Raw genomic sequence first — 20,520 nt, 5'->3', positions numbered from 1 at the left:
TAAATAAATGATAGTTTCTCCTGTAGAGGCCAACCCAGAGTAATTGCTGAGTAAATGTGTGCAGGCATTGCAGTGAATGAGTTAGTCCTAGAGCTCAGATCCTCCTGTGAGGGCATGATGGAAAGCACAGCTGTTTTTTGGTGGAAAGAAGTTTCACTGGATTGCTTTCCTAATTATTTTTGTCTTTAATTGTGGCAGTAATCTCAAATAGCTCCCTATACAGTATGTCCACATCCACAGAGATGCTTCTCTTACTGTCTTGTTTCTGATCGCATTTCATCTTTGGATTGCTTTCTGTTTATTTTTCTCTTCAGAACCAATAGAAGACTCTCTGCTGGAAAAATATGGATTCCCTGAAGCTGGAACAGAGACCAGATGTTACACAAATCATGCACTGTCTTACGATCAGGCAAAGCGCGTGCCTAGATGGGTGATTGAACATATTTCAAAACAGAAGACACTGGGTATGTAGGTGTTTATTTACTTAGATTTACGGCACTGAGAATAGGTTTTGCAGTTCACAGGATGCGGACCCAGGAATAGACTGGGAGAAAAACCCTGTAGTGATCTCTAGGTATGACTTTTTCCAGCTATTCACAATCTTACTGGAGGCAGTAGGCCTCTGGATGGATGTCAGCTCTGTTACATTTGAAGGCTGATATTGCTAGTGAATTAAAAGAGATCTGTCACTGCTGGTTGACAGGTCTCTTCAGTATTCCTTATCTTGCTGGGATTTGTCTAGTATTGCACATATAAGACAGGTCTGCATGACACAGCCCAAGGGCTGAGTGTGAAGGGGAAGTGAAGAACTAGAGCTACCTTCCATGAGAAGAAGTTTCTGTTGTGAATTTATGAAACAGTCTAAAAGCACCAGATCGGTGTAGCTGAATCAGTATAAACCTTCTAAGTCATGTTGCAGGAGGGAAGCATAACTTCTCTCTATTAAATATGAATGGATGGAGAGAAAGTAAAACTGAAAATTAAACTTCTTACCTTATTCAACCTGAAAAATTCAGTCTCAAGTCCCTCAAATTGTTCTTGCTTCCTTAGCTAGTGTAGTTATTTCTGTGGGACAATTTATGTCAGTTGAGGCGCTGCCCCAAATGAGTCAATGCCTTTAATAACCAGACCGTTTCACCTATAGATCTTGAAGAGATTTGCTCAGAATGTGAAGAAAAGATGAATCTCTGTTTCTGAGATAAAAATGGAGCAGAGGGCATCAACAGTTATAATTGTTCAAAGCTAGATAATGCATAGCTACTCGCTGCAGACATTACCTACTTTGATGCAGTTCTGTTGTATTTTCTGACGTGCATTATCTAATAGTCTCTTCCCTGTTCTTTATGCAAGACAGGCTTAGTGATTTTTGCTGTCAGTGCTGAGTGAAATGTGAATGGTATACAGTCATTATAAATCAAGTTTATAGCATTAGTTCAGCTTTTATAAGGTGAATTATTAGTAATGGATAACTTTATAATTGTAAAATGTTTTATGAAAGCAGTAGCCCTCTAAATATATCTTTATCACTGTCTTCAAATTACCTTTCAAAATTAAAAGCATGATCCTGAAAATATTTATAACCCACCCCTAAGTAGCATCATTGATTTCTCTTCTTTCTGAGAAGAAAGCAGTAGTTCCAGGCTTACTTTCAAGCAGGCCTTAAAAGTTGAATTGTTAAAACTTTTTCCAAATGATCAGGTACAACTAACTGCAAATTGAAAATATAGATCTTGAGACATTCAACTCAAGATTTATATATGAGAGCTATTGTAAGTGAGATTTGGGGCATACCTGTGTTGTTCACTTAAGTGTTTAAAAAGTGCTTTAAATGTAAATGAGGTCTACATGTAATTACAGGAGGAATCCTCCATTTTATCAAAGCAGTGGACAGAGAATAAATCATGATATATTTTCCATTTTTCAAGTTTAATTGATAAATTATGCTTTGTGCTTTGTCTTAAATAGTGAGATGAAGTGATTTGCATGCTGATAACATCATCGGTGTTGCTTCCTAAGCATCGATCCTGTGTTAAACTATTGTACCACATTCTTTACCAAAAAAAAAACAAACAGAAAAGTGAGAGCTCCTTCCTTCTACCTGCGCTGCATAAAGATGCTTTGACCACTCTCCGTTTTGCCATTACCTCTGTATTACCTCCATGGACATATGCACAGATGGCCAGTGAAGAAGAGGAAATTGCTTACATATACTGGTTTCTGATCTGCATTATCAATATGTCTGCACATTTCCCACTCCTTCCCTTATTTCTTGTGGTCCTTAGATATTCTTGGATAGAGAAGCTGCCAAGGTGGAGAGCGTGGAGCACAGCATGCATAGGGTGTGTATGCACTCAGTAATATCACTGAATGTGTGTGCACAGTCAGCTGTAGAAGACTTAACTTTAACAACTAACAGTGGTAATCATTGAAAATTGCCCTTCATGTTTTATTGCAAGAGAAAGTACTTTATGAAGTGCCAAGTTTGAGGAAAATTCTTGTGTGCACAGGTCCTGATTCATGCTTGAATGAAAAGAGAACATGTAATGGTCCTCTATATATTGTGTGTGTGAAATTTTGCCTGACACCCTGAATTTTATGAAGAAAAATCAGTATGCTGGGGATTCTTTGAATTATAGTGGCATTTGGAAAAAAAATGTGGACAACAGTGATGGTGCTTGAAGCTCTCCCACCACCTGTGTGGCCCTGTTGCACAGACACAGCGAAGTCAGCCCTTGGGTGTTCCTCAGCTGCCTCCATGGCACACCTTGCTCGTAATGGATGTTCATGGATGGATCCAAGGCTGTTCCCTAAGAAAAACAGTGTTTTGTTGGAGGTTGTCAGTGCCAGAATAATTCATGCAAGTCTTCTGGCCATCACCTTTTCAAGGAAGCGGCTGATTTTGGGATGAAGTTTTCTCAAAGTTGCAGCCTGCTCTGAGTAACTTCTTTCCCAAGGAGCAGACTGGGACTTCACACAGTGCAGGGACACAAAAAGGTGTATGCCCACGAAATCTATAAAAAAGCCACAGGCTCCCTGGCAGACATAGCAGCTTAGTTTGGGCTGCCATCTCTGGAACAGTTCAGCTAACTCCTCCCACAACCCTCTGCAAAAATAAACATAAAAACTGTCTTAAAGAAGACTTAAGCCAGGTCATTTTTGTGCATCATTTCCAAATGTCTGGAGAGGCAGCAGGGGAGTCCTAGAGAGGGGCAGGAAAGCTCTTCACTTAATTCTATGCACGTGAAGAACAAATGACTTGATGTTCTCTGGAATGGCCTTATTACCAGTGGGAAGTTTATAAAATAAAGCCATTCCACTTCCAGGCTAGACTTGGAAAAAGAAGAAATGCTTCTAGTGGCTCAAACATTAAAAAATGGAACTGCTGCTGGTGAGGATTTGTGTATCTTAATTGTCCTAAAAAGAGAATCTGTATTGGTTTATATCTTTAGCAATCTTGCCTTTAATATTAGTGTGCCTTTATGATAAGGGTAAACTATTTTTCTTTCGTTTTTCTCTATAAAACAGTAAAAATGCAGTCTGTGGTAGGGAAGGGTAGTGGGAATGGAGGTAGGAACTGGAGCATGGATCTGTAAGGAGAATTCTTCTCTTGTATGGCTGAGGAGAAGAATATTCAGATTATTGTGTTGAATCCTAAAGTGTGGGCAATTTGGTGAGATGTCCTGTTGTTGATAGTTTAATGATAACAATCCAGTGTGTTATTTCTTAGGCAATGCAGACCGAAGGCACTGTAAATTCAGACCAGATCCTAACATCCCTCTAATGTTCAGTGCTGTCAATGAAGACTACCTTGGGAGCGGGTGGTCGCGAGGACACATGGCACCAGCAGGAGATAACAAATTTTCAACAGTAGGATTTTTTTATTTATTTATGTTTATCGGAAAGGGTAAAAAGACTCTTAAGAGTAACGTATGATGTTCCTTTCACTGTTTTTAGATGGGATATGGTCTCATTGTTGAAGCACAGACCTGATTTCAGACTTAAAAGGTCTATTCTTGATTGAGCACTGTAGGATGCTCATGCAGTCTAATTCAGGTGTCCAAATTGAGTGAAATTTAGAGTCTCAAGTGGGAACAAAGAAGGTGAGAACCTTCCCCAGCCAGACCTCACAAGTGTCTTCTGAAGCTCAGTGAAAGGGAGACGAGGAGAGATGACTTCATTTCAGCCAACAGGTGCTGAAATGTTTAAGGCTAGATTGGGCAAAGCAAAGATACTGCTAAGTACTGCTCTACATTGGCAAGAGGATTGACTGGATGATTTAAAAAGCTTTTTTTCCCCTTTCTGGCAATGTATATGAGGTAAATTAGAACCTTTTTGCCATAGTTCTTTCAGTCTATAAAATGTCTTCACCTGCCATTGGTTTGAATTGTAAGAAAAGCATGCCCTAATGCCTTGGCTGACTAACAAAGCAGCCTCGGATTTATTGGATCCTCATGCGAAATGTGCCTAATGCAGGCAATTTGTCAATTAACAAGCAGTTTGAATTTGTATTTCTGCTCTGCATAGTAGTATGCTCTGGGGCAGAGTGAGAGCACGCTGGCATGTATAGGATCAAAGAACCAGTCGTTTTATTTCTGCTGGAAGTGTCTTGCTGGGAGGTTAGTTGTGATACCTGGGCAGTTTTAGCAGATGAGCTACCTGCACAGAGAGATTCTCTACCTGGTTTGAAATGCAGTGAGGTAATACAGTGTTTCCAATACAGAGTTACAAAACCTTAATTTCACGGTTTAATTAGTGCAGGCAGTGTTAGCCCATTACTGTAAAAAGTTCTGTGAGCACCTTCACTTTGATGAAGAAGTATCTGAAAAACATTGACAGGGACAGAACCTGTGAAGATTCTGGGTAAAGATTTTGGATTTTTTTTATACTGTATTTTCCTGCATATGTGTAGTTGTAGCCCCAGGTCATTCACATCTCGAGATATGCAAGCTTTAATTCAGAGAGGTTTCTGACACTTTTAAAGCATAAAATTAAGCAGGTATGTAGCTGTTTGCATATTATGGTCCCATCATTTCATTACCTGCATCATATGTATTTGCAAGATTGTAAGATAGAGATGAATATTCTGTTTTTTGTTCTAACAGAAAGAAAAAGCTGGTGAATAATCACTCAAATAAATGAAAAGCATGATTGAAAGCATTGTCCCCTTTAAAATAAAGAGTATCTAGTTGCTTCCAAAGACAGTACAGTATTGGGAGTCTGTTAGCATGTTAATTACTACCATGCCTCTAGAATTGGACATTCTTGTACTGTTTCTGTCCAAAAAAAAAAAAAAAAAAGAATAGATCCAATTTGCAAGGTTTGCCCCTCAGTTTTACACCTCTTATTCCAAACATTTTTGTAGATACTCTGACTCAGCTCTTGTCTGACCTTTTATTCTGATAATGGTAAAACTAAACTAGAAATGGCTTCTGATCCAAAAACTTAAAAAATGTGTTTACAGCTCGGATGTTTCAATGAAATGATACTATTTTCTTTCTTCATGCAGAGAGCTATGGCTGAAACGTTTTATCTCTCTAACATTGTGCCTCAGAATTATGAAAATAATGCTGGATTTTGGAACAGGTGAGAAATTACTTATAAGGAATTAACTAAATGAAAAATATGGTCTGTAGAGATCATGTCAACCTTCTCTGAAAGGTAACTCACAGTCCTCACAATGCAAGAGCAGTATAATGGCTGCTTTAGCTCTTTATTCAGGAAAACTTTACAGGGCATTTATTTAGAATAAAATCATTTATTCTGGCTGATGCGGGTAAAGGTACCAGGCTTAACATTTCTGTCCTTAAGGAAAAATAAGTAGGAGCAGGGAAAGGGTTTAGATCTAGTTTTAACATCTCCAAAAAATCACTTCCAGTATCAGAGTATCCACATCTCTGTACGTGGACATCTGTTCACTTTGAATAAGAGAACTGAGTGCTCCCTGCTGAGCTGTGACTACTCCAGGGCTTTTTTAGGTATTTCTCGGAGTGCTGGCTTCCAAGTAGCAGTCAGGCAAGTTCTCTGTTGTTTGTGAATGCTGGCTGGATCAGCTGGGAGGTGAAGCGAGTGGAAGTAAATCTTACCTTTCTTTATGTAGGGTTTTTATTCTGTCATCCCCTTGAGCAGAAAAAAAGCCTAATAAAACGAGCATTCATTCTGTGCTTCTTGCATAGGGCTTAAAGAATGTGAAGACTCAGAAACAGGAGGGGAGAATGATGAATTTCACAAGGCTCACTCGAGGGAAGGTTGGCAAAATCGTGTACAGTATTGTACTAAAAGTATGTCAGAAATGCATCATCATTCAACGACACGCACCTGCTTTCCAGTTTTACAAGAGTGCATATAAAATCATATGAGGCGTTCAGTAAGGTTACACTATTTTATAGACAAATAAAACGCTATAACATTTTAAGAGATGTTTCTGTTTTATTTTAATACCTCGAGTATTTGAGCGTAAAATTTCCTTGTACTGAAGCTAAGCGCTGGAACCAGTTTAAGGCTGGAAACCCTCCTTATTTCTCTGGAGCAGGATTGGTGCCTGATCAGGAAATCATGGGGAGTATTTTAGAATTTCCCCTGCCACTATCAGCCCCATAATTTAAGCTGCTGTTATCACTTTCTACCAACCCCAGCACCTTATCGCCGCAGTTTAAGTACACAAACTGGGTATTTGTGTCACTTGTTTCGTCAGTCACTTTTTAAATGATACGTAGTTTTAAGGGTACTGTACCTCATATGTGTTGCATCCCTTCCTGTCTTTAGTACTCCCTTCCGTTCTTGATTTTAATCACTTCTTGAATTGTCTTTTGAGGTGCAGACAATACAGCTTAGACAGTTTAACAGTCTGATGATTTTTAAAGTGGTGTTTGCCCTTCAGCTGCGTGTTTTTGCTGCTTTCTCAGTTCCAGCTCTGATACGTGCCTTACTCTACACCGAGTCGACTCCATTTACTAACCCAGTTAAACTGATCCACATTTTGGTTTGGTTTGTTACATTTCTGCCAGATTTGAAAATCGGATCAACGGGTGAGATGAATGCTAGAGCCAGCGTGGAGTAGGACAGTGCAGCTGGGGCAAAAAAGGGGAGCAAGGGGAAAGAACTGCAGGACTGTCTTTCAGGAAACTTAGATAGTAAGATATTAGATTGGTTTCTTGATGTGGTCTAACTGTTCGTTTATCATTTTCTTCCTACCAACGTGCTTCTTTCTTCCCTTCTGTCTTGAGTGTAACTTCGTGGTTCCTGTAGTCTGATCTCTGAGCAAAGCTAATGAGAGCGGAAAACAAAATTAGCTTGTGGTCAGTGCTTTGGCTTGTCACATGGCAGCGCACTATCACCAAAGAAAAATGGGTTAATTCCTGCTAATTCTGATTTGTGTGAGCTTTTTTAACTTACTAACCCATCACAGGAAAAAAAGTCTGGTTTTGGTCAGGGTTATGGACAGGTGAGGTGTGCTAAAGTTGGCCCAAGTGAGAGGTATGAGGAACAGGAGGGAGAAGGGGGAGAAACTTTCCCCCGTAAAAGCAGACATATTATCTGGGGTCGACTGTCTCGTGTTCTGGTCTCTTTGTCCATTTGAGTGAGGTACAGTTCTGTCTTTAGTAAAGGCCCAGTAGGTGCTCACTTTATGTAATTTCTGTAACACCTGGGGTGTTAGATCAGAGTGGTTACAATCTCCCATTTTCTGTAATAAAGCTGTGATCCGGAAACCTTTTTATTTGGAGAAGTATTTTATGCTGTAAACTGAATCAGCTAGTTTAGAAAACAAAAAGAATGTTAGTATTTCTGGAGTAACTCTTTTTAATTAGTTATATATCAAAAAAAGCAATAAGTAGGCTTAGCAGGAATGGCACGTAATAACTCTGGAAGTTCTTGGAGCTACAGAAAGAGCTGCTTGTTCAGGACATGGATTCCTTGGGGGATGCATACACACCCAGTAGTGTGGTAGAACCATTTGAACTAAGAATGCCACAGGCTGTTTAAAACAAGTGTCTTGCTAATCTAATCAATAGTTATCTTTCTGGTGTCAGGTGTGGGATTAAGTAGAGAATTCAGATTTTCAAGTTAGGTGGCAGGGCTACAGGAACTATTTTCAGATGGGTGTGATAACACACACCTATCTATACATAAGTGAAACTGGAACAAGAGGGAAGTATGGCTTGGGCCTGCAGTTTACCTTCTTCGGCATGTCAATCAGTCATGTGAGTGTGGAGAAGTCCTCTTGCCCTTCATAGTCTTTTTTGAAGTTTGTTGTGTTAAGTTTTCCCAGCTGGCTCTACTCAGTCTGACAAATATGTTTCAGAATGGAAATGTATTGTCGGGAATTGACCGAGAGATTTGAGGATGTCTGGGTAGTTTCTGGACCTCTGACCTTGCCTCAAACAAATGATGATGGAAAGAAGAGTGTTACTTACCAGGTATGTACTGGGTTAATTGTGCAGTGGTTATACTTTTTTAAATTACTATTTAAGAACAGGTTTGATATCATTGCAGCGTGATAAAACAAAGTTAAACATCCTACTATGTACAATATGTCCAATAGTAGTTGGGACTAATTCATTAGAAATATCTTGCCTACGTGTTAAAAATATAATTTTAAAATGATTTGTTTTATTTACAATGAGAGAACTATTGAATGTCTTCATGATATGCAGTAAAACTATAGTCTGACTTCTGTGTGACAGTGTCTAAGCAGAGAGTTAGTGGATTTTGCTGATTTGAATGCATCTATGCAGTCACTAATGTATTTTTTAGAAACACGGCACTACAAAGGTAATGGGGGCTTTTCAAACCTATTTAGGGGATTGCAATGCCTGTGCTCTGCTAAAAGCAATTTCAAAAGCAGTTCCTTGGTGATATCCCATATGTATCACTTAAAATCCCAGTTGCAAGGCCTTATCTAAGAACAACAAAGTCAATTGAAAGACTTCATTCAAGTTCGGTAGGTTTTAGGTGAATGCAGTATAATTGCTTGTCCATTGTACTGAGACCTATTTTGGTCCCCCATTTTATTATTTGTTTTAAATACCCTGAAGATACAGGTTTGATCAGGCACACTCTCTATTATCGCTGTTAGACAAACAGGAAAGGTTATCATGTTGAAAGGTGAATTTATGGTTGCTTGTCCTAACTTCTTGTAAGCATGCTTATAGACATCTGTAGGATCTGTAAGGTTCCTCGAAAACCTTACTATGCTCTTCTGCCCCTACTGTAATGACATATTATTGCTGTTTTCAGTTGTTGAATGCTAGCAAGCATAATGCAAATAATAGGGTATTTTGCACCTCTTGAAAAAAACACTTCTCCATGAAAATAAATGCTCAGATGAACTGCAGCGTCAGCTCGTGAGTGATTCAGCTGTCCAGCTAGGTCTCTGAGGAGCAATGAATGAGCTTGCTATAAAAACAAACCCTGTAGCTGAGGATTTGAGAGATGCTAAAGAGCGAGATGTTCGGCTTTCAATGCTAGCTTGTTTAGCAGTGAGATTTAGGCACTATTTCTCTGTTCTGAATGCGCTTGAAACTTTTTTTTGATTGAGCTTGGAAATCAGCAGTGACAGAATGTAATTTTTCCTGTTCACTTTTACCTGTTTACTTCTTTAAAACCTATCCCTTATATCACCCACACGTCTATAACCCTGACTGTGATGAAATCACTGCTTTGGTTTTTGTTTCTTTTTTTGTTTGTTTCCCTGACAGTCCTATGTTACGCACATGAAAACGCAATAATTATAATTCATCTTTTTCATGTTGGGTGGCAGTTGCAACCTTCAGTTCCAACCTTGTATGCAGGTGCTGATTGGCACATCCTTCCACGAGGTCCTTAATGAAGTAGTGAAGTAGAGATAACCATCCATGCCGGCTTGTTTTTGTTTGTTTCCTTGGCTTTTTTTCTACTGCTATAGAAAGATACATCAGCCCACAGGAGTCCAGCACGTACCGGTGACAGTGTGAGGTATGTGGCAAAACCACGTAGCTGGGAGCAGAAGGGAAATGTTACTTTTCAGCAGTGTCAAGCTGAACATTTGGCTCACTGTCACACAGAATGGTACCGTAAGAGTTCTCCAGGTTTGCACATAGCTTGCTGGAATTTGTTTCCTTGTAGTTGTCAAGATAATGCATTTATTTACCATTAAAAATACAGTTCAGTCTTACATTGCAAAGAGCTAAAAATCCTGAGCAGACTTGAAAATTTTATAGGCTAAAACGATTTTCCAGGAAGCAGTTAAATCATTTATCAACTGCATCTATCAACCGTTTTGGTTTAATACTGCTCATCTTTATTTTTTTTTCTCTAGAGAAAGTGTTTGCTTAGAAGAGGAAAGATTACCTTTTCTAAAATACAATTATGGCTCTACATTTTGGTTTTGAAATGTAAATGTTAGTATTCCACAGGTAAAAAATAACGGCAGGCACTGCATCTTACTGCCTTTATTCGAAGTAACTCGGTATCAGGATCTGGTGCTGGAATAACAGTGGCACAAAATGTCCGTGCTGCTTTGATTATCATATCGTTCTGTTCTTGTCCGTTGCCAAGATGTCTTCATCATCTTTGGGTTTGATGACAACTCCGGTCTTTTATGAATGTTTTATCGGTTTTGGTCTTAATATAAACTATGAAGTGAAGTTCAGTGTGGAGTTGAAAAGGGTGGAACAATCACACTCACGTGTTCATTTCGCCATTTGGCCATTCATAAATCCTTCAGTCAGCTTCCTAGGATGAGATTCATTATATAGATTGATTTGTATTTAAGCTGTATTTAAGAACAGATAATACTGTCAGCAGGTGGAAAAATAAAATGTTGATTGGGGGTGAGGTTGGGTTGAATATGCAGTTATTTGAGTTGGATCCTGTTTGGGTACACTTCTAAGAATAAATAAATGCAGGCTGAGGATTGTTTGGTTATTGTGAGATTTCTTTATAGTATAAGTGCCTTTGTTTGCCATTGAAGCCCTCCTTTAGGGGGAGAGAGTTCAGAGTAGAGTGTTGAGGGATTTTTTTGGTTTTGATTTATTTTTTTTTCCTCCATCCATCAACACGTACTCTTAGAAGAGGGAACGCAACCTGTCAAAACAGTGAGGAGAAGTTCTTTTCAAACATACACAATTGCTGTCATTGCCATTGATTTTGGTAGTCTGGGCTTCAGCCCCTAAAACGAGAACACTTAAAATGTTTGCAGCTGAATGAGATGGGAAGGTACCTCTTAGCCATCTTTCAGGAGCAAACCCTGTAAGGTTCAAACAAGTGACTTAGAAATGAAAGGCTTTTAGACCTCATTGTTTGGGCTTATGAAGCTGATGTGGGAAGGTGTCCTTTTTTCTTTGTGTGTGCTGTTTAGGGAAAAGTGCTGTAGTGTACACCAAAGTGCTGAAACTCGCAACGTGTCATCTGGCAACGTAACTGTTAAGGCTGAGCTCCTTTCTGATGCTGTTCTCATCCTACAAGACTAGAGGTGTAGAAAAAGAAAACACACAAGTACTACTGTGAATGTGTCCACGTTGATTTGCTTCAGTTCCTCTCTTCAATTGTAGTTTTCTTGTTTTTTGGCTAAAGAAGTGATGAAATATGTATCCGTGGCTTTACAGGCTGGTGTTTTTCTCATCAGACATCCAAAAAGGTTATTTTTAGATCACTATAGAGGAAAAACAGAGCATCGGTCATGGCATTGTTCCCAGTTCCTGCTTGGACTCTGGTACCATTTGCTGTTTAATTCCAGAAAGGGAATTAACCTTGAACTCCTTAGATGCCAACGTTGTTCTATCTATTGGCTGAACTTGCTGTATCCTCAGATATGTTCTGTCATTTCATCTGTCTCCAGCAGTGGCTTTTATTGCAAAGAGTAGATTGATGACCACGCTTGGTATCTGAAAAATACATTTTGAGAATGTATGTAAAATAGAATGCCAACAGGAAAAATCTGTTCTGTGTCGTTGGAGAGGCAGATGCAGGTTTTTCATCTTCGTCCAGATCAAATCAAAATGACATTGTCTCGTTTTGTACGTTGCTGCTCTCCAGTGACTGTCACTTCGGTGTTTTTCCTCTGTCAGCAGATTTGGAGTTGGAAATATAAATTTTGCAATAATTCTCCTGAATCGTGCTCAACCCTCCGCTCTCTTATTCCCTATGCCACTGTAGTAAATGTTAATTTGAGAAAGGTTTCCCATTAAAGTAAGTATGGTTTAGATAACACTTCGTTTATTGCTTGAAGACAACATTTTCCTGTACTTTTTAGTGAGCTCGTTCTGGAATCAGGTCTACGGTTTAATTTTCAAAATGGAATGGCTGCTTTTCTAGGCTGGGCCAGAGTTGTACAACAACTGAACCAGAAAATACACTTACTTGTCATCTATTTCTGTGGCAAACAAGTCCCCGGGACACAAATCACACCTCTCAAATCTAAGATGGTACTTTATGGTTTCTGCAGTCAGGTTTCAAAAGCAGTAGAGATTCTCTTATAAGTTTCTTAGCCAGGAGAGCAGGAATCTGTGTTAAAGGAAGAAATAAACCTGGGGGCTACTTGTTGGCTTTGCCAAATGTGCTCAAGGCTACACAGACACCTAGGGGATGTAGGTCCATTATCCATGTCCCATAAAACCTGCGTTCAAATGGGTAGTTACTAGATCAGCTGGTGTAAATGACCAGAGAGCTGTCAGCCCTAAATTTAGACATGATGTACAAGTGAAAATAATAGACGCTGGGTTAAGATTGGAGGAGAAGAGACACCAAAGGTGCAGGGTAGATTTATGGGGTTGCTTTTATTTAGCACTGTAGCACTCCTGAAGGTTCTTTTATTATAGGAAGAGTGGTGATAGGGGCTGTGGTGGATTCAGTGTTAAGTATAACCTAAATGGATTTTGTGGGAGTAGTAGTCTGTCATCACGTAAACATGGCATTGGAATGCCTGTACACATCCTCTTGATTAAAACAAAGAAAAAAAAAATATGGTGGAGCGTGTCCTTTAATGCTGTAATTGTGGTTTTAGGCAGAACTTTTTTTTACCATCTCTTGTTTCCTTTTTTTAATTTATTTTTTTTAACATTGCCAGATTTGGCGATAGCAAAATGACCATAACACTTTTTTTTCAGAAATACGTATATTTGGAGAACTTGGCTGTGCGTTTTTATAAGAGTTCATTAATACATTTTTATCAGTACTGTTTTCTATTTTCTGTGTTACCAGAACTGCCTTCACAACATTCAGTTCTTCTCAATGCTATCTGATAGAGTTCTCCCAAATACTGTGGGGGAAAAAAAAAACCACTATCAGCAGAATCAGTGCTGCCTAACACAAATCCAGAAGGAATTGGAGTGAAGGCGGTTAAAGCTGTCACAACAATCAAGTAAACAAATTATACTGATAGGAACGGGATTTTTTTACGTTGCCAGATTGTCTGCTTCTATATAGAATTCAATATCAAATTATAATGAGCTCCTGACTGTCAAACACAGGGTCGTATCAGCAGGAAGGATACTATCTGCAATAAAACATCTGATGGGCCTGGTCAGTGGCATGCTGTAAGTTGCAGCTAAAATGAAACAAGCCTCTCTTTAGAGAGAGGTGCAGTCTTATTTTGTGTGATGGGAATGTCCTTTTTAATTCAAGAAGTGCGACGGACATCTTAATTTCGTTAATGGCCAGATATAGATGGAAGTGTTGTTACCTGGAGAATTGTACGTGTGCTGTTTTCAGTCCATCCAGGCTTGTAGCATGGCTTTGTTCTAAACTCAGGTTATTAAAGACAGGGTGGGATGGAAGAAATGGTTCCTGGAGTGCAGAGGTAAAATCTGCAGCTATCATTTTAATGTCTTTGTGATGGTACCCTTTGATGCAAGGACTCTTCAGCGTGTGCTGGCAGTTAAGTCATGATTGAACGTGATTTCTGTTTACCAGAATCTCAGATAATTGCCAGTTGAGAGCTGGCACTCACTGATGAAAGGCTAGTCCCTTCTGCTAATTCTCTTGGTTGATTTTCATTTTCTAGTCACTAGGTGGCAAAATACTACTTTCACATTCATGAGTCCTTACTTTTAAAAATTATTCCTACCCTTTCAAAAGAAGATAAGTTTCTTACTGCTCAGGGCAGCTGCAACCAGTACAATGTAAAACAAAGATATGATAAAGCTTGTTTCAAATGTCTAATCAGAATAACAGTTCTGCTACTGTTCTAATGCAATCTTTTAGGTATTCTGCCATTACGCCCTTTATGTCAGAATGGAATTTTCTTTCTCATAAAGCCCAAATTGTGATTTTTAGAGACTGCTTTTTCCTGTCTTTATCTGATTACCCCCATGAAGGTGACATTATTTAATGCCATATGCTTTAACTTACCCTGGATGCTGTTAGCAAATGCCTTCATTCTTTATTGTGATATTTAAGCACTCTGCAGATATTATCAAATTTGTCCTTCTTCCAATTCAAAAAATAACTACAAGCAAGAATAGTTATGAAAAAATATTATGCAAAAAGCCAAGTTCAGGAAAATCCTCATCCAGTGACTTAAGTATGAGACTGAATTTATCAAAGTTCACTAAATTCTCTCTATTTTAAGAAATCTTGTTGCTTCTGCCTTCATCTTTGTCTATCCATGTGAGCTCTTTAAGTTTGGATAACTGCTGTTATGTTTGTTGTTTTAGCAATATTTAAGCATCTCTAAATGTTAGGAATTGTGTGTGTTTTGATGGCCCATCCTTGTGACTGCTGTCCATGTTTAATTGGGCATAACATTGAGTATAACAAGTTTAGACATACTTGTTGAATATCAGTATCAGTGTCAATAACAATAATAATTAAAACAAAAAAATAAACACTATGCTGAAAATGGCGTTGCCGTAAAGTTGCATTATTAGATGACACCAGTTCAGTTACAGGGCTTCAGGCAGCACCAGATCACTGTGGAAAGCAAAATACAAGGGAATAAGCAGCTCCAAAAAGTTAGGGCAGTGAACATAAGTATGCTGAACAAATACAAACAAAAAAAGTGAAGTCATATCTGAAATTTCACATCAGTATCCCAAACGATGATGGGAAAGGAGTACTTTTACTGCTGTAAAAAGAGGATTCTTTAGGTTTCGTGCATTTTTTTCCTTGTCATGAGGATGTTGGCAATTGGAAAGTTTTAGCAAAAGTTTACAGGAATAGAGAAAACTTTCCTTGTGGCCTGCTCTCAGCAGGGTGAGAAAGCACGTGGGACAGCAGTGATTTTCAATATGCCATGGCTGTATTTTCTAGATTGTTGTATTAGCTTGTGAGATGTTTCTGAGTCACATACACTATTAAAAACTGCTGCTCTTTTCCAACTGGGACAGATAGCTGTTGCAGGCATTGATTGCGAAAAGATCGTCTGCTGCCTGTGGATAGAATAGCACAAATCAAAGTCAGCTTCTGTATGGATAATCTTAACCCATTTTCCCTTTTTTTGCATTAGGGGCATATGTTCCCTGCCTCTCTTAGGCATGCATTGAGGATGGGGGATAAAGGGGATGGCACAGGTCAGGTTAGTGACTGAGGCTGCTGTAGTTAAGTGGGAAGATCCTCTAGGTGGCAATAGGAAATGACTTGTTGAGTTTGTTTTTCTTACCAGTTGCTTCTGTTGGAAACTTCACTTCTGCAGAATCACACATTGTTTCTCTCCCTGGCTGCTGGGCTGTGTGGTGGGCCAGTGATGTGGATTCATTCCTCTGCAGCTTCTGTGTCAACTCCCAGAGAAAGGCAAATTGTGGTATATTGAAGAACATAGTCATGGAAATATTACAGCATGCTCCAGAACTGCATTTATTTTTTAACAGGAATCACTGCATCACACTGGCAGCAGAGCTGATTGGTGATGCTTCCTGTGTGTGCTTCATGTAAGTGTTAAAGTGCAGAAAAATCTTTGTCAGGCATATTTAGTCTGTCAGAGAAATGGGGCACCCTCTATCTTCCTTCTTTCCTACCTGCAGAAAGAGCTGGTGGCAGAGCTTTTACACCCTGTTTTGTGTAAGGAGAGGACGCTGCCGTGGACTCCGGCCATTTGGCAGGCTAAAAATTTGTCTTAATCATTTTAACAGTATTAGAACTCAGCAAAGTAATTGCAGAAAGAGTTTATTGCTACTCAGAGGATATGGTATAAAGCCTGTGCGCTACTTAAATTTTATTTAAATCCTCAAAAGAGAGCTTGTGTGGAACTGAAGTGGTACATAAATTGCATGTATGGCCATTGCCTGTGCTGAGTTGAGTTTTTTAGAACTGCTTTTCTCAAAAAAAAAAAAAAAAAAAAAAAAAAAAAACCTTCCTTTTTCTGGAAGTAGTCCTCTTTCCTTCTTTTCCTCCTTCGCTCATATACAGTGCATAAATGTGCATTATTTTGCATAGAATATATAGAAATATATCGGGGGGGCTTAATACTGCATAAGCATAGGGTCTGTTTTCCCTTAACACCCACTCCAGGCATTCAGCATTTCCATTTCGTACCTAACCACTCTCTGTGCAGCTCTGTTCATTCCCTCGCCTTTCTCTCCACCCACTCAAGTCCTCAGCCTCAATCCCCTGTTCCCTCTGCTAGCTCGCTCGCACACATTCACCTGTTTGTTTTACACATGCCATATATATCCCCTAATTGGAGGTACTCCCAGCAGCTCCAGCTACCTGATCACCCTTCCTCTGGTCTTTTATACAACAGACAGAGGATGCTGGTGTGTGTTTGTGCGTGGGAGGTGTTGAGGAGCGGAGAGGACAAAGCTAAGGAGGACCAAGGTGTTATGCAGGTATTTATAGCAGGAAAAAGTTTGCAAAGAGCCCTGGAGAAGGCAGCGCAGGCACAGGAATGATGTTGATGAGGGGTTGTTGGCCCAGGGGAATCTGGGGAGCAGGGTTTGTTCTCAGTATTGCCTTCTCTGGGGGGGGACACAGCAGCTTCAGGGTGCAGCACAGCTGTGCACAGCCTCTTCCTTCTTCTCTGCCCTGCCCTGGCAGCGTGCAGGAGGTGGGACTGCAGCAAAGGCTCTGCAAGTTCCCTTCTCCACCAGGAAAAAAAGAGCTCCAGCCTTCAACAGCATCAGTCGCTGCCTGTGCTTGGGTGAATATGGAAATATGAATCCCCTCCTCCTCTCCCCGTGGGGGCTTTTCATGCTGCTTAGCTCCCTCCCTCCCACCCCCAACACGTTGCATGTGCTCCCCAGTTTGAGTGCCAGCTATCTCAAGCAGGTTACACCCCGACACGCTTCGTTTTTGTAGTTCAGTGTAACCCACCAGGTATAACAGTGGGTCGAAGCATAGTTTTCAGAGTGTTTTAAAATTACCTGTACGTCACTCGGCTTTGATTATTTATGCAGTTGATCCTGAGGAGCTGCAACTGTGGTTTCACCCACACTGAATGCTAAATGTAAAGTGCTTTGACACTTGGGAGCTCTCATTTCCCTATCAAGACATCTGTCGTAGAAAAGGAAAGTAGCTTTGGCATAAGGCATTTATTTATTGCTTTCCGTTTTCAATCACTGCTAGATGTTTAGGCAGAGCTTTATTTAGGAGAGTGTTGGTGGCACAAGCAAGATCATTTCTGTAGAAAAGTGTAAACTACAGCAATGCTGTTAAATAGCCTAGTATGGGGAAGGGGAGGAAATATCTGTTTTTGGTAACAGAGTAAAGAAATCTTAAGAGCATGTTTGTCAGAGACTGTAGTAAAGTTACTGCTACGTTGTTGTGCAAAACCTGGAATAAATCCTCTGTATTTAGAGGCTGGCCTTTCTCCTAAAGGTGCTTTTCTCTGGTTTCAGCCTAACCAGAACTGGCATCAGAGGTAGAAGACACACGTCCAGCACTGAACGGTTAGAATAGACTGAAGTGAACTTTGTTTCAATAGCCACAGTCAAATTTAAATTTAAAAAATGTGTTTCCTTTTGCAGAAGTACCGACTACTCTCGGAATAAAGCATACGTAGGAAATATTTCTTCTGTGGTTGAGTTATACTGTATATATAAATCGACCAAGCATGTCTGAACTGATATACCAACTTAGCTTGTAAAATACTTGCAATTAATGTGATCAGTTGTGGCAGTGAAATAAATGCCTGCTTTCTCTGAAATTGTGTTTTAACTGCATCTAACAAAGGCTGTCAGAAATCAAATAAGCAGCCTTCGCTTCTGCAGGTATTGCAAGTACTGGAAATACTACCAAATTACTGGATTTGATGTGAAAACAAGATGCCTTTGTAGTTCTTGCAGGGAGTCTGTATCTTTTTCTTCTGCTGCCGTTAGAATAAAAGCACGAATTTTTGAGGGGTGGTTATGCAGAAGGGCTATGCAAAACTGAAACTTCCCCTGCGTGAGCCTGTTGTACCTTGTCGGCACGGCAGACCCAGTTCAGCAACACTGCAGGAAAAAAAGAAAAGCCTAACACAGTGCATGCATGAGCATCACTTTCTGAATAGAGATTACACTTATCTTCGACAGGTATCTTCCCTGGGACTAATTTTTGAGACAGGGTGGGGTATCTTCTGTGTAACATATGTGTGTGAGTTTAGTGGGCCTTGTGTGACATCAGATTCCTGATCATCCCCCACTGGTGCTTCAGTTAAATTCCTGGATCCTGATCCGATTGACACAGCAGGAAATCTATTACGTACACGCTCATGAGTTGAATCATAGTGAATTCATGGAAGAAGCAGATTCATCAAATTATGCATTTTCTTTGGATAGACTTCCTTCAGGATACTGAGTCACCAAATATACTTTATATCCAGATCCTCTCAAAAATGCATTTTCTTAGGTAATACAGCTTGTAAAAACATCCTGTATAAGGGTGTTAGAGATATGAAAAATGACTGGCAGAAGGTAAGTAAGAGCTGATTTGAAATGGGTGTTAAAAGGTACGTGATTTGGAGCAGTCAGATCAGGATTCATGTAAAACGTATAGATCCAGCGTTACTGAAAACAGCGCTCAAAGTGTTAACAATGTGACGCAGCAGGACAAGAACCTCGATCATGCCTTCATGTCAGCTACGCTTACAGATCAGCACCAGAGGATTAGGGAGCTGGGCTCTTGGCTGACTCCGTGTTTCCAAATATGTTTTTCGGATTCGGTTCCAGTTCAGTTTCAGCTGTAACTGAAGTTGCTCTGGTTTGCAAGTGCTTGGGAGATTTAGGTTAAATTAATTCTTCTGCTGGAGCTCCTTGCTCTGGATCTCTACAAATATCTAGACAATGACAGGCTAATCTTTTGGCCTGTTGTCTGCATGGTTGTTTTTAACAGTGCAATGTGAAGTCAGTGGTGGTATGAGAAAGGCAGAGAACCTTCTGGGAGAGTCTTCTACCAACAGTGGCCAAACAACCCTGCAGTGAACCGTTCTCTGCCCTGCTTCTCCTCTTTGAGAAAGAGATTCAGATATCAAATGACTAGCTCAGTCCTGACTGGCTGTATGAGGAGCTGCAATGAAATCGTGCTTTTCCACTTCAGCTTCTGGTCTGATAACATTGCACATGATTTCAGTGTGTAGTTATGTGCTGGGACTCCTTTTTAGAAGCAGTAGGATTGGTCTCACTTCTCTTTTCCCCTCAGTTGACAAGATCTGTGTCTTTTCTTTTGACAGGTAATTGGAAAGGATGATGTAGCTGTGCCATCCCACCTCTACAAGGTGATCCTTGCCAGACGGACCAGAACATCGACAGAGCCCTTGGTGCTGGGCGCTTTTGTGGTGCCAAACAATCCCATAGGCTTCAGTCACCAGCTGACTGAGTTCCAAGTAAATATTGAAGAGCTGGAAAAAATGGCAGGTTTAGTTTTCTTCCCCCAGGTGGACAAAACCAAAGATGTTAAAAATATCTGTGAGGTGGACACCTGTAAACTGATAGGCTTCAAGGAATTTACGTTGTACATCACCACTCGAAAAGTGCAGAGTGCCCGTACGTTGCACCGGTTGGAGAAAGCCATGTCAGAGTTAAAGGAGGCAGGAATTGAGCCTGATGAATATCTCCTAAAGCTTCACAAGAAGAAGGAGGAAGAACTACTGCAGGAAAAAGAAACAGCAGCTAGAGAGGGGAAAGCTGGCTGAGTACTTCTTTAGGAAGATGCTTGGGTTTTGTACTTTGAGAAGCGAGCTGAAGGCAAACAAAAAACAGAGCTTTATAAACGATCCTTTTCTAAATTGTGAAAACAATAAACATTTGGAAACTGATGGGTTTGGAATAATGTTCATTCTTGTGTAACACGATGCCCACATGTGCCTTGCTGCAGTGTTTAGGTATGGGAAATGAAAATGACTCCTTTTTGGCAGGAATAGATTACAGGACCTCCAGAAAAGGCTTTGTGCTATTTTCCAAGCTGGACGTCAGACTTGGGGTTTGTACGGAATCCCTTCTAGGAATATTATAAAAATAGACAGTAGACACCTTGGGAGTATAGCTGGAACATGTCTAAATGTAATTCAGCCTGCAATTGTCTTTCAGAATGATGCTGTAGAAACGGTGGTAGTTTCTGGGATTTTTTAAGATTAGATTAATTTAGAAATACTTAACACATTTAATAGAGGTTTGTAAGGCATAAATCCAAATC

At 39.9% G+C, this 20,520-nt stretch overlaps 1 protein-coding gene across 1 annotated transcript; it reads left to right on the top strand.

Annotated features, from left to right (window-relative positions):
• Positions 1-176: 176 nt before the first annotated feature.
• Positions 177-20,143, top strand: EXOG (exo/endonuclease G; the record flags this gene model as incomplete). The annotated part of the gene is made up of 6 exons (XM_032182337.1): positions 177-222; positions 315-464; positions 3,728-3,867; positions 5,507-5,583; positions 8,300-8,414; positions 19,559-20,143. Coding segments are annotated over 6 exons (990 nt in total), but the record flags the coding sequence as incomplete, so codon positions are not given.
• Between the last annotated feature and the right edge of the window lie 377 nt (positions 20,144-20,520).

This window comes from Aythya fuligula, chromosome 2 (assembly GCF_009819795.1).
Source record: "Aythya fuligula isolate bAytFul2 chromosome 2, bAytFul2.pri, whole genome shotgun sequence".
Taxonomy (NCBI): domain Eukaryota; kingdom Metazoa; phylum Chordata; class Aves; order Anseriformes; family Anatidae; genus Aythya; species Aythya fuligula.
The sequence above is the reverse complement of the archived record's forward strand: the minus strand, read 5'-3'. Positions and strand labels throughout refer to the sequence as shown.